General features: G+C 36.3%; 1 protein-coding gene across 4 annotated transcripts in view; it reads right to left on the bottom strand.

Moving 5' to 3' along the window:
• Positions 1-15533, bottom strand: part of XRN2 (5'-3' exoribonuclease 2) — a 63603-nt gene that overhangs the window by 22466 nt on the left and 25604 nt on the right. For all 4 annotated transcript variants that reach the window (XM_065921333.1, XM_065921335.1, XM_065921336.1 and 1 more), the window contains 9 exons: positions 15074-15205; positions 12494-12612; positions 9763-9898; positions 8512-8619; positions 8317-8406; positions 7301-7373; positions 2183-2266; positions 1040-1137; positions 362-441 (listed from right to left, as the gene is read on the bottom strand). In XM_065921333.1, coding sequence (XP_065777405.1) covers positions 362-441; positions 1040-1137; positions 2183-2266; positions 7301-7373; positions 8317-8406; positions 8512-8619; positions 9763-9898; positions 12494-12612; positions 15074-15205 — 920 coding nt within the window. The remainder of the gene's footprint in view (positions 1-361; positions 442-1039; positions 1138-2182; positions 2267-7300; positions 7374-8316; positions 8407-8511; positions 8620-9762; positions 9899-12493; positions 12613-15073; positions 15206-15533) is intronic.

Below are 15533 nucleotides of genomic sequence, written 5' to 3'. Positions count from 1 at the left end.
AAAAATTCTGATACAAGAATTCTTTATATTCTATAAACCAAAAAGGGGGCAGTGGGGGAACAGATAACTGAATAGAAAAATAGAACAGGTATTTCATAAATTAGGAACACCAAACAGTTGAGAGACAGGTTCACAACAAGATACACAACATCCTGACACTTTAATAAGATTATGAAAGTAATTTTGACCTTGTGTGGATCTCCTCAAGAGCTGGGTTCTGACCCCAAGTCCAAGGCTTTTATGTTGTTTTGTTTTCTCACTACTTTCTTATTATTTCTAGAATATGAAACATTTAGGCAACAAAGTAGTAATGCTAACTAAACATCCTCCCAACCCCTCAATTAAATACAATGATGCTTACTGATCTGGAAGGACAGCTTCCTCATCCAAAGAAAACTTCCCTTGGATCCCATGACATAGTTCAGGTGGTACATCCACTGACTGTGGGGGGGAAAAAAAAATCCAGTCCTGATTATACAGGTGAAAGAATGGAAAGCAGGGACTCAAACATGTTTGTTCACCAGTGGTCACAGGACTACCATTCTTAATACCCCCCAAAGGTAGAAACCAGGCAAGTTCCCATCAATAGGTGAGTGGACTAATGAAATGTAGTGTATACACAAATGAAGTATTATTCAGCCATAAAAGAAAAGAAACACTGACATAAAATGGCTGAACCTTGAAAATTCTGCTAAATGAAGTGAGCCAGACACAGGAGGACAAATACTGCATGATGTGATCTAGGGGAGGTGTCAAAATTAGGCGACTCCATAAAATCAGCAAGTAGCAGAGAGGTTGTAAAAGGCTGGGGGCAGAGAAGGATGGGGAGGAGTGTTTAATGCTGTCTGGCAGGTACAGGGTGATCAGGAAGATGCACAACTTTATAAATGGTCTTAATGCCACAAAATTACACACTTAAAAATGCTCCAAATGGTAAATTGGGTTTATATTTGGCCAAAATTGTAAAAATGCATTCCTGATTAAATAATCAAATGAACACACTGTCAAGAAACACATCATGATGGAAAAGAAACCATACCTCTGTGGAACCTGTCTTGTACAGCTCTAAAATGAAGTCATGCAGTGGGTGATGTTTCCCAACAAATAAGACGTCACCTCCAAGACTGTTTCTTCTGGCTGGGGGGGAAGACAGGACAAGATCAAGGTTATATCCACAAGAGCAATTTTTATTATGAGACCAAAATTAGAAGATGCATCTAAATTTTTAAAGCTTTATTATGGGGACTTCCCTGGTGGACCAGTGGTTAAGAATCCAACTGCCAGTGCAGGGGATGTGGGTTCGATCCCTGGTCGGGAAACTAGCATCCCCATAGGCCGCAAGGGAACTAAGCCTGAGCACTACAACTAGAGGGCCCAAGCGCTACAGCAAAAGATTCCACATAATGCAACCAAGACCCCATGTAGCCAAATAAATAAATGAATGCTTTTTTAAAAAATGTATAGAGATTGTGAAAAAATAACAAGAAGAGGCGATGTGTCTTTGCAGAAAAAAGAAAAAAAAAACTTTGACAATAAGGTTTCAAAAATCAATGATTATTAAAAAAAGCTTTTAATCTCAAAAAAACAAATCAATGACTATTATTGCAAGATTTTACTAAGTAGAACTCAATTTCTTATAAGATATAAACATTCCCAAAGGAAATACAAATTTAATAATCTGAAAAGGAAAATTATCCTAAGGATGGCTGACAGAGAAATTATTTCTATAGGTTTATTACACTGGTATTAAATTTTCCAATAGAACCCAACCTTGCAATTTCCTAATATTTTAACTATCAGTATAATGACAAAAATCCCACTTGTTGTAAAAGATAACATTTCAAGTTAACAATCTGAGAGTAAATGCTTGCAACTCATCTTAACCTTCAAGCAAAATTATTATAATCTGGGGGGTGGGTGAAGATGAAGAGAAGAAGGGAGATGGAAGAAATCAAACATTTATAACTTAAAAGCTTTCAATTTAATTTACTATTTAATTACTACTCAATGTACAGATAGTATTAATTTTAAGAAACTCATTTTTGTTACAAAGAAGTAAAACCAATGATTTATGCCTCTTTTATGAAAAATTTGACCAATAAAAATAAAAAAGGTCTAACTCTATAAGCAAACGTGAAGCCTGTGTCACACAGACTGTGCTGCCCGATGGGCATGGCCTTACTCTCTTCAGGGGTGAGGTCTGGGTACACCTCTTCCAGGGCAGCACGCAGTCTCCGCTCGTCCACAAACGGCAACAGAGCCACACCTGGGGACACAAAAGCACACCAGCCGCCCCAAGTATTAGAGTCACCTAAATGTCAACTGGTCCAAATGGACATTTCTAGTAGAATATTCCCACAAACATAAAAACATCTTGGAATTGAAATATTTAGCCAAAGTTCAAATGTAGAAGGGAAAAACCTCCAATTTTCCATTCTTAAAATGGCTCATATGGAAAACCATCTTTGATCTTAACTCTGTGATAATAAAAATTTTAAGTTAAAAGAACACTTAAGATAGCAGCCTGCTCTCATCTTCCTTATGAGATGGTCTTGGGCAAGTTAGTCAATTCCCCAAAGAGCTTGGGCTTATCCTTTCATCATTCTAGAACCTTGGATTCTTCTTTTATAAAACAAGATCATTCAACAGAAGTTTTTAGAAGTTCTATCACATTTTAAAACCTAATAATTAACTTACACAAAAATTTTAGACATTTGTTTGCTTAAATAACTCAGAGATGGTAGAAGAGATGTTAATTATCAGGCTGAAAATTGTCCTCTGGAGTGTGATAGAATTAAGGTCATTGTTTTATCTAGACCTTTGTGCATCATCTTCAAAGAAGCACACCAGTGAATGCAGGATCCATTACTAGAAAAACATATGAAGCTTCTGAAGCATAGTTAAGTTATGCTGTCTACAGTATAAATAGTATCTTTGTCAAATAAAAAATTTAAGATAAATAGCAAAGAGAAATGCTAAATGAAGCTAAACAGTTTTGAAACTATTGCCATTCAAAACTGCTGCATTTATGATTATTCCCTTTAAAATGATTAGAAGTGGAAAGTTTCCAAAGTTGTCATTTATGATTTAGCTGCCATATTTTCAAAGTTAGGAAATGTGTTCAACTGTACTACCTACTAAGAAGAATACTTTTTTTTTTTAAGTTAAAAAGAAACTAAGTTCTAGTGTGAATTTCATAGGGTCAAAAAGCTGATAAACACTTAGATGGAAAAAAACCTTGAGAGTTGTTTGAGTTTAGTTAGTCACACACATAAGTTACCATGAAAAACTAAAATACTACCTAACTTTCATTTTTTACCTACTAGATTCAGGATCTAAACAAATTATGAGAGACTTTCCTACGATATCAACTCCAGAAGCAAATAGTGCTAATGACAGCAATATGGTTAATAAATAACAAGCCCTACTGGCCAGTGGAAGAAAGAATACTTTGCACCCAGGTATGAAGATGGTGGTGCTTGAGAATGAGATGATAGTAAAAACAGCAGTGGTGACTTTTTCCTGAGCACCTATATCCAATGGCTCGTAAATCGTCTCAACAGCCCAGAGGCAGTCCAAATGGTGGTAGTATTTAGGTAAAAACAGTGGTCACACTCTCCAGGTTCTGATCTTACTTCCAACACTGTGTGACTCTCATCAAATAACTTATATTCTCTGTCCATATAAAAAACACATTTGAAATATCTATGTTATATTACTACATATAGTATTTGTATGGTAAATATATGCTGGAAATGTACCCAGATAAGTTTTATCTTCTATCATTTTAGATGTACTTAATTTAGGCAAGAACTTAACTAAGTACCTTCCATAAGTTCATAAGTACTTTCCATAAATTTTAAACAAACATATGAAGAAAAAAACTATACCTCCTACTAGTAAGTTTTACCTCAAGAAAGGTATATTCTTGGTACAGAGTCTAATAAGTGAAAATATTTATATAAGATATAAAAATATTAAAGGTCCGAATTAAACCCATGCTGGGACTGCCCAGGTGGTGCAATGGTAAAGAATCTGCCTGTTGATGCAGAAATGGGTTTGATCCCTGGGTCGGGAAGATCCCCTGGAGAAGGAAATGGCAACCCACTCCAGTGTTCTTGCCAGGAGAATCCCATGGACAGAAGAGCATGGAGGGCGACAGTCCAGGGGGGTCCCAAAGAGTTGGACACGACTCAGCATGCACACATGCAAATCTACCCTAAAATTCATTTGGAATCTTAAGGGACTCAAAACAATCTTGACAAAGAAAAATAAGTTGGAGGACTCCAATCTTCTGATTTCAAAACTTACTGGAAATGTACAGTAATTAAAACAGTATACTATACTGGCATCAGACAGACTTACTGACCAATGGAACAGACGGCCCAGGAATAAACCCTCCCAAGACCACTGAGTGGGGAAAAAGCAGTCTCGTCAGCAACCAGCACTGGGAAAACGGATATCCACATGCCAAAGAAAGAAGCTAGACCCTTACGTTACACCATGTACAAAAATTAACTCAAAATGGCTCAAATGTCCTAAATGTGAAGAGCCAGAACTATAAAGCTTTTAGAAGAAAACATACAGAGGAAGCTTCAATGACACGGGGTCAGGCAGTGATTTCTTAAAACACCAAAAGTAAAGGCAGGAACAACAAAACAGTCCAACTAAAACTGGACTTCACCAAAATTAAGAATTTCTGTGCATCAGAGGACACTATCAACAGAGGGAAAAAGACAACCCACAGAATGGGAGAAAATACACAAATCATGTATTTGATAAAAGATTAGAGTCTGGAACATAAAAAAGACATCTACCGTACAATACCAAAAATCCAAGTCAAAAATGGGCTGAGGACCTGAACTGACAATTTTTCAAAAAAGATACAGGAATAGCTAATGAGCACGTGAAAACAATGATCAGTATCACTAATCACTAGGAAAATGAAAATAAAAACCACAGTGAGACACCGTTTCACACCCATCCAGATGGCTACTATCAAAGGAAACAGAAAGCTGCTATCAGTAAGGATGCAGAGAAACTGTAACTGATGCGCGCACTGGCTGACCTTTCCTCTGGGTAATTTATACTACAGTAACAGAAAGTTGTCTGCATGTCTATGTATTTACTTACTCACTTAACACACACTCACATAAATACACTTAGATTTTTATTTACTACTTCCTATTCTCCTATGTATCCTCTCCCTGTTGCTCCTCCCCAAGGCATCTTCAAAAGCAACCTAAACCCCAATCCATACGTGTAACACGATAAGCCCACACAGCACTACACTTGCATAGCCCCAAGCAATGGACTGCATTTCCCACTACCATTCTGTTCAAGTTAATATGAAATTCCAGTTACTGCGTAAGTTAACTCTAAAATTTCATAAAATAATTATTTCAATTGGTAAATTATCACTTATTCCCCTTTGTTCCACAATCCTCTTTGAGTTAGTTTACTGATCTTCTGCACCATAGAGTATAATCAAGGTAAAAGGTGTGAAAAATGGTAGTACTAAACACACGTATCATTTTAGAAAAATAATGGTGGAAGAAGAGGTTAACATGACTTGTTGAAAGGGACTGTGATGGGAAACAACAGCCGGCTTACTCTGTTTGAGACTTTCTTGTGTTCTACTGTTATTACACATTTTTTGAATGCTAAATTATCACCTTAAATACTAATTTTCACTGCCCTTATTTCTACAAAGTCTGTGAACAGAAGAAATGAGAAAATAATATATAGATAAATAATGATCAATGTTAAACATTTAAACTAAATTTCTAATATATTTTTCAAAAGTTTCCACAGAGTATAAGTAAATCTCCACAAGGATACTCTTGTGTTTCTATTAATACATCACTAAGCAACCTCATAAGGTATTAATGACTAACAGGAGCCAAGTCCCAGGCTCCATTAATTAATCCAAAGGCGATAAAAGATAAAACGGTTAATCTGTCTCAACCTGATTTGCTATTTATATTTATCATAATGTGACTATTAAAATTATATTAATCATGGTTAATCCCAGTTTGGATGGCAAAATACAGAAAATCCTTTCATTCTGTAAGTCATGTTCAGTTCAGTTCAGTTCAGTCGCTCAGTTGTGTCTGGCTCTTTGTGACCCCATGGACTGCAGCATGCCAGGCTTCCCGGTTCATCACCAACTCCTGAGCTTGCTCAAACTCATGTCCACTGAGTAGGTGATGCCAACCAACCATCTCATCCCTTGTCGTCCCCTTCTCCTGCCTTCAATCTTTCCCAGCATCAGGGTCTTTTCAAATGAGTCAGTTCTTCGCATCAGGTGGCCTTCAGCATCAGTCCTTCCAATGAATATTCAGGACTGATTTCCTTTAGGATCGACTGGTTTGATCTTCATGCAGTCCAAGGGATTCTCAAGAGTCTTCTCCAACACCACAGTTCAAAAGCATCAATTCTTCAGTGCTCAGTTTTCTTTATGGTCTAACTCTCACATCCACTCATGACTACTGGAAAAACCATAGCTCTGACTTTTGTTGGCAGAGACTTTTGTTGGCAAAGTAATGTCTCTGTTTTTTAATATGCTGTCTAGGTTTGTCATAGCTTTTCTTCCAAGGAGCAATTGTCTTTTAATTTCATGTAGTCACCATCTACAGTGATGGTGCAGCCCATCAACAGAGCCCAAGAAAATAAAGTCTGTCACTGTTTCCATTGTTTCCCCATCTATTTGCCATGAAGTGATGGGACCAGATGCCATGATCTTCATTTTCTGAATGTTGAGTTTTAAGCCAACTTTTTCACTCTCCTCTTTCACGTTCACTCTCCTCTTTTCACTCTTTCACTTTTCACTCTCCTCTTTCACTAAAGAGGCTCTTTAGCTTCTCTTCACTTTCTGCCATAAGGGTGGTGTCATCTGCATATCTGAGGTTATTGATATTTCTCCCGGCAATCTTGATTCCAGCTTGTGCTTCGTCCAGTCCAGGATTTTGCATGATGTACTCTGCATGAAAGTTAAATAAGCAAGGTGACAATATAAAGCCTTGACGTACTCCTTTCTCTATTTCGAACGAACTGTTGTTCCATCTGGCTGTAACTGCTGCTTTTTGACCTGCATACAGATTTCTCAGGAGGCAAGTAAGGTGGACTGGTATTCCCATCTCTTAAAGAATTTTCCACAGTTTGTTGCAATCCACAGAGTCGCTTTAGCGTAGTCAATAAAGAAGCAGCAGATGTTTTTCTGGAATAAGTCATGTTAGTACATAGTTTTATCAAAAAGAGAAAATTATTTTAACAAAAAGGAATACTGTCTAAATTTTACCTTGCCATGCGTACTTCTTCCCATTCAAATCAATAGCAAAATCTTCAGGGTAGAAGTCAATTATACTAGAATCCTATACCGGGGAGACAAATAAAGATTCAGAAAGTGAAGTCACACATTTCTGTTATGAAAAATTTGATATAAAGCTTTTGATCACGCTATCATGCCTGATAAGAAAACAAGCTTTCCTTTTAAAATAGTATTCTTTAAATTGCAGGTCCAGGGGGAAAAAATCAACAATTTTAAAGATAAAAACAAAAGACATTAACACAGAAGAATTTTAGAGTGGGTATCTGTGGATCCAGTGTAGAGTGAAGAATTTACAGAGAACCCTGTTTCCCAGCTGTGCCTCCCAGCTAGAAGGGGATTCCAGGTGTCCCAGTCTTAGGTCTGGTGGACACCACAAAGGCTGGAGCAAAAATAATGGTTTACAGGTAGGCGGAGAACAAAATAACTGTTTTTAAGAATTTCTTCAAAATAAAAATGTGTTTTATTTACTAAGTAGGGTACTGATAGTCAAGAGAAGCAGAAGAAAATAATGAAGTAGTGAAAAACATACAGAAGAACTCAAATACTTGCACTGTTCTGCACTTCACTCTTAACTATGAAATGCAAATACAATTGTGACTCATGTTAGTAAAGTGTATGACAAAAACCCAGTTACACACTCAAAACACCAAGACTCATGGCAAATATATATCAGAATGTATCAGATACATCATATTGAATTTAATATTAATATGGTAACATATTGATAATATAGAATAATTTAAATGTGGCTGGTTTTGTGAGCAACTCCAAAGATCTTACTCTCTCAAGACAGACAGCAAAATTTCTGTATCATAAGGAAAAAAACAAACCACCACTAACACCAATCAAGAAAAATTCTTAAATTTACTATTTAGATATTAAGAAGTTTACTTATTTAGCAGGATTAAGAAAGAGAATGCACCTGTTATTTTGCAAAATAATAAATGTGTTTAAGACTTGAGGGGGTGGGGTGGGGAGAGACTCACTGGATCACTCATGAGCTTCCGCCATGATGGAGGTAGAAAGTTACCACTAGCAGCTGGAAAAACCCCCATAAGTTGTTCCAGTGGTTTAAACTATTAAAAACAAGACAAACAAACAAAAAATGTTAACATATGACACACAATTTTGATCTAAGCCAAAATTCTATAAATTTTATGGCTCTAAATAGCTCAGCTTACCGGTTTGGTACCCTTCTCAAAATCAGAAGGCATGTCTGCAATTCCTTCGAAGTCTGAAGCGAATGGTGCATAATGGAATGGGTAATACCACTTCCAGGACGCACAGCCCTGGAATCATTCAAAACAGCAAAGCCATAAATCTATGTTAATGATATACACAGAAAACCAAAAAAAATTAGGCTATTAATCTATAATATTCTATTTATAAAATATATGATTTCTAGTAGATAGTCCATGTATTAATTTTTCCATGAGTCCTAAAAGTTATTTTGATTCAATCTGAACTTTTCACTACGTATCAATGGCCCCTTTATTTAAAAAAATACTGCAAAACACCTTTAAAAATCAGTAGTTAACACCAAATTTTATATTCACAAACACAATTTGGTGAAATTTTTGTTCTTCAAATGTGTTTGGTGGCATTTCTTTACAACTCTAGAGCTTCCAGTTAAAATGAAGAACAAAAGTGTAGCTGACACTGAGCCTACAGATGAGAAGGGACATCACTGTGACTGACAGCAAAACCAGCAAAAGCCTCATTTGAGAATTCCCTAGATTTTCGGTAAGAACTTTCTTTTTTTTATAAAAATATTCAATGATATGTATTTTGACTCTGTGCCTGGTGAATTAAAAATCTTTATAGGAGTAAAACATTATATTAAAATATTCTATAGTTGATACTTACATTAAATTACTTTCTACTTACTAATTTCAGATCACAACAAACTGAACTTGCTTCACTCTACAAACACAAAATCAGATACTAACTATGAGTTACATCCCCTATGACTACCTAACCTCTCACCAATCTGACATCCCAAGTACCAAAGGCTTTAATTTAAAGTCAGACTTCAAGTACCGTTGTTACTTTACATGATGGAAATGGTATCATTTAAAATTCCTTTCCAATTCTTACTAGTATTTTCCAGGCTTTCTCTTTTGTTCAGTAATTTAGTGACAATCTAATAGTTGCTCAGTTATTTTTTTTCCTCCAATTCATTTAGTGACTATTAGTTATTCAGTTGTTTTTTTATTCCAATTTAAAAAAACACTAAACTGTAGTCATTTGCAAGACAAAGCATACTCAACAACACTCCTTTATGCTGAAATTCTTTAACACAATAAAAATTAGCTCTGTATATACATTAATGAAGTTTAGAAACAAATATTAGGCTCAATAACACACATTATTACAGAAATTATCTTTCTAAAATGATCAGCTAGAAATTTAGAGGAAAATATCCTTTGTACCTGGTAATAATATCGAAGAACCCAGCAGAGTCCTTCAACGTAAGACTGAACAACTTTACGTCGGAATTTCTCATCTGCTGCATCAACATCAAATTTGTTCTTGTAGTATCGCTGTTTCCAACCAGCTTCCCATAACCTACAAACCAGGCAAGATCAGTTTATCCTGATTCAATATGGTAACTATACACCTATTTATCACCCCAATCAACTTATATTTAATAAGTCCAAGTGAAATGTAAATAGTTCAACAGTAATGCTAGCAAACAGAGTTCATTTAACTATTTTCTAAAAACTCCACTTTCACAGGATTTATTACCAAATTATTAAAGATAGTTAAACATAAAAAACTCAAAACACTGATTCCAGTAAGATCATTCTAAAACTACATTTTAAAAAAGGATCATCACTTATGCTAAAGTAGATACATAACCGGGCTTCCTGGGTAGGCTCAGCTGGTCAAGAATCCGCCTGCAATGCAGGAGACTCTGGTTCGATTCTTGGATCAGGAAGTTCCCCTGGAGAAGGGATCGGCTACCCACTCCAGTCTTCTTGCCTGGAGAATCCCCGTGGACAGAGGAGCTGGTGGGCTACAGTCCATGGGGTCGCAAAGAGTTGGACACAACTGAGTGACTAAACGCAGATACATAACACTTGTTTGCTTGAATTTTTACACTGTTTTACATGCTTTTGGACCATGGAATAAGTCTTAAACTACATTTTAAGATTCAAATACTGAATACATTTTTATATAGTTCAAGTTCCTCAGTTTATTAGGATATATTTAAACTGCACAAAGAAAGTCAATTAAACTACTTAGGAAAAAAAGATTTGCCATGGGTAATTCTTTTAAAGGTAAAACACAATTTATAAAGAATAATCTAGAAACCAGGCAGAAACTTGGTATACCTAATCTACTCTTCATGCCTGGGCCTCTTAGAGCTAAGATTTAAAGGGAAGGACAGGCATGCACATGCACATGCACATATGTATATATGCATGTTCTGGTAAAACTTAGAAGCAGGCCAATTACTAAATATACAATGAGAAGAACCACAAAGTACTGATTTTTCACGCTCTGAGAGATTAAAATATTTTCTTGAAGGAACACAAAGAAGCCAAAATAATTTTCTTTTCATCAGGACAGATCTCAAGATGCTTCCACAGTAATGCCACTTTCTACCATGTGCCCGACCTTACAAATTAACTGCAGTCATGTTTCAGAATACAGGTTAGCCCTTTCCAAAGTTCACTTTACACTACTTGGCTTGTGCAAAAAACCTCCATCAACTCCTGTTTTCCCTAAATGAAAGAAGTGCAGAGACGATTTCGTTTTTTTTAAAAAGGCAGAAAGTAGGAATCTCGTTTAGCATGTTTGTTTTCAGGGTGCACCCCAGGAGTAGGAGCAGCCCCACCAGCTCCTTCCTCAGGAACCACACTCAGCATCTGAGCATCAGTCATCAGAGCTGTGAGCTGTGTCTGTGAGCAGCTGGGCCTGATCTCCATTTATTTTGTGCAGCAAGATGCAACCTGGGGTAACTGGTTCTTCACTATTTGCCATTCTAGCTATGAAAGGTTTCATAGCACACAAAGGATTCACAGAACATCAATCCGGAGAAATATCTCTATCCATGATGTGGATTATCATCATTATACAAAAAATAGTAAGAAAAATAAATGCTAAGAATCCCAAGCATTTCTTGATAGAAGTATTTCCACCATGATTATTCCCAGCACCAAAATTAAACAATAAAGTACTAAATAAATCAAGTTTACTATTAAGCTAGCCAGATAGTAAAACAAAAAACACTCAAAAGAGGAAAATCCATTGTTATAGAAGCAGAGGACAAAAACTCAGGTAAGGTAAAAATACAATAACACATCACCACAGATTGCGGTATCTGACATCAAAGGTTGTTTGGAAAATGCAGAACCACACATGACATTTGTGAGATTTCTAATCATAAACACAAGCACACCATCCACAACCTATATAAAAAGCATGAGCTTCTTTTGTTCATGCTTTTGGACCACTATTGTTTGCTTAACTTTGGACTATCTATCATTTTGCTAAATTATTAATGAGTTACATTTTTTGAGACTGTTGACCTTTTGCACTTGGGAGTCTAGGATTCAAGCTTAGATTTAATTATGAGAGGTTATTAATCTCTGATCTGGACAAATGAAAGAATCAAAGTTTCCCATCATAAATGTTAAGTATACCGGGAAACTCCTGTCATGAAATATAACTGTGCATATACAAATTTGTGCTTTTGAAAAATATACGTATTTCTTAACCAAACAATTTCTGCATATTTCATCTTAGGAAGAAACTTTTCAACTAAGATTAAAGCAAACTATATCAAGTATCCAAGTGTTACTGAACTTTCTGGGTTAAGCAGCTTGAAAATTTAATCCCCACACAGTAGCATTCAGATCACATAGAGCTAAACACCTCATGCCTAGCCTATCTAGCGCCTGGTCTCAGAGGGAAAGTGGCTTGGATGATGAGAACCTGCACGCATACTAATCTAGATACTTAGGTTTAACAGCTATAGCTTACACATCTCACTGGAATTTACTGACTATCCTAACCCTCCACATTAATTACTGGTGGATAAAAAGATCACAGGCAAGCAACTGAAGGCACTGCTTCTCTGAGCTAAATAGCATTAATTAGACCACCTCTATTTCAGCAATTTGCTAACAAAGTGCTACCAAAAAATGGCTTCACCTCACGTTATCCTCTGGCTCAGGTTCACTGTCACTGTCTTCCACTTTTCGTTTAATTCCTCCTCTCGGAGATGGGGAGCCGTCAGAAGTGAAACTCGCATTAGGAGAAACTGAAGGACTCTGCAGACAATTATGACATTACAGAGGAAGGATTTAATTATTCATTTCACAAAAGCAGCTACATCCCACTGCTTCTACCACCATGCTTCATGGTAATAACTTATTTAAAGCTGTTATTTTTTAAAGCTGTTAAATAGATACAGTGAATATATTTAGAAAGCATAAGACTGATTTTGGCCTATTGCACTTTTCCCCCAAAAGATAATATGGTACCAAGCTTCTATGCTTAAATGAATTTGAACATTCTTAGGGCAAAAACTGCTTCAAAAGAAAAACTGAATTTTAAAGATTTTAAAAATTATTACTTAAATAGTTCTTTTCTTTGGTGATTCCCTGATCTCATGAATTCACAATCACTTTCTACTAATCAAACAGCAAAACTGTAAAGGGGGGGAAAGATAAATATATAAATTAACAATATATAAAAAACAGCTAAGCAGGTGAAAATGAATTTAAATTGTACGTGTTCAACCTAGTACAGTATAACCACTCTGTAAAGCAACAGTTTAGTAGTAAGACTCGGCCAGATAACTATTAAATTATTAAATATTTTACATACACTGCTTTAAAGTTCAATGTACAAATAAAAATCTACTGGTCATCTTAGAAAAATACACATTAGTATTTCAAAGACTTGGATACCAGTTTAAATTCAGTGTTCTCTATGTACCTAAATCAATGAGGACAGGCAAACCCTACAGTACTTTAATATTTAACTAAAAAATTTAAATCTTCTGCAACTTTAGTTTTAAGTGACCAAAAACATATGCAGCAGAAAAGGTTTTCATAGTGAAGGTTTTATTCTATTAGTGACAATCTATTAGATATTCTGAGTAAATTGAATTTTTTAAATTGAGAAGTTCAGGAGGCTTTTTTGATGAAACTGTAAAATCTGAGCATAAAGGCAGTTTAAACCGTAGGCTAACAAAGTTTGTTACAACAAAGCAAAATTGTATTTCACATAGAGTTGTTTATAACCCTTTCTTTTAAAAATGTAGAGTATCAACTTTACTCATGAGACTGTATGGCCAGGTGTCACAGGTGACAAAGTTTAGACCTAATGCCTCCCTGATGTTAAGAAAACAGCACTCCATCATCAACACAGTGCTGCCAGTCACGTTCAGGTTCACTCTGTGGGGACTGTAGCCCCTGTGCTCTTCAATGACAAATAGTTTCTGCTGTCCTACTCAAGAGCCTCACTGCAATCCCTTTCACTGATCCTCCGCAGCTCACTGTTAGTGGTGCAAGTAATAAGACAAGAAAACAAAGAGCTAAAAGAACAGATACATGTATATGTACAGTTGAATCTAACAGGAAACCAGCACACTATTCACCAACTATATTCCAATATAAAATAAAAATAATACTAAAAAAAATAAATAAAAATTAAAAAAACAAACCCACAACAGACAGGCAAGCTTCTTCTCTCGGAAGATGCAAACCTTGTTTCTTCAATTTCAAATTTAAGGTCCTAAAACTTCTCATTGTGAGTTAATGGGAATATAAATTCAGTCTCTTGACATGGCAAAAATTCCACATGCAGGATTGCCCTATAATAAAGAACTTGAACATCAACAGGATAACTAATAGGAATAAAAAAACTGTATCTTTTTTCCCTGTACAGAATTCTCTCTCTCATGCCTGCTAGACTGAAATAAGCAATAGCTTTGATCATCTGCTGTTAGCTCGTGGTCTATTCTCTCATCCCTGCTTGCTGTCTTGGCATGTGCTCTGGGCTTTTGGGTCTTTTGTCAATACAACAGGAAGCTAATGGGCAGAGTATAGCCTTGCCGGCTGAGATGATCTGCTCCTGCAGTCTGGATTACAAAGCTCAAACAAGCAGGGGTATCACAAGGCAGATCCATTCAGTTTCTGAGTTTACAAAACAGGGAGCAATGAAAATTTTGGTAGTGAGAGCTACCTTAAAATAGATACTTGGATCTATTCCATGACTGAATCAGAGAGCGAGAGTTTAGGCAGTAATGAGCACCTGTACTTAACAGACTGAGGAATACTATTCTGCAAAATGCCCACAACTGATCCCTGGAAGAAAGGGGAAATTAGGTAGCAAAACCCTCCCTCCCCTCTTGTCCCAGCTATGAGACATGTGGATGCCCCCTCATGCTTCCATCACCATCACCATCGAGCCTTGGGGAGAAGCTGGAAGCATGGAGGCCCATGTTCATTACAGAAACACTGCAGCCACTACGCCATCTTATTTACATGCATTTTCTTTCCTTTCACATCATTTGGGTATTATCATATTTCATATTCACATTTAGATCATTTCATATTGATAAAGGTGGATTTAACAGAATTAAAAACATCCCAAGGCAAAAGACATTGAGAAAAGTTGTAAAACAAAATACCTCCAGGCTACAAGATCAAATTCACACACAGCTACAAGGGGCACCTGGTAAGCCACTATCCTTTCATGCTGCATGAAAAGTGAGTCCCTTACCAAGTTATTCTGCATCCTCATTTCATAAGCCGCTTGTCTTGGATTACTGGCCACTTGAGATCCTGGTGAACTTCTTGAACCAAGGGCGTGAGGGGTTAATATTCCACCAGGAGAGAAAGATGGTTGATCTCTCTAAAATAAATGGAGATAAACGAATGTAGAAATTAAAATGAAACCACAACACAGCTGGATGACAGGGAAAAAAAGAGGGCAATGGAAAGAGACCCCACTGTAAGCATGTAAAAGGTGAAATGTTCTGTTAACATTCAGGGTTGTTCACATTTTGATAATGATGGTAACTTACCCTGTAACAACAGTCTGTAATAGCAACTCTGCTCTAAAAGTACATATAATTCATTGTTCTGGTACATACACATGAAGTTTGAGAATAGCCATCATCACCATCAGTTCCACTCTATGGAACTATTCAAGTCTCAGGCTGTTCTACTACATTTACTTA

This window comes from Muntiacus reevesi, chromosome 2 (assembly GCF_963930625.1).
Source record: "Muntiacus reevesi chromosome 2, mMunRee1.1, whole genome shotgun sequence".
NCBI lineage: Eukaryota > Metazoa > Chordata > Mammalia > Artiodactyla > Cervidae > Muntiacus > Muntiacus reevesi.
This window is presented reverse-complemented; position numbering and strand designations above follow the sequence as displayed.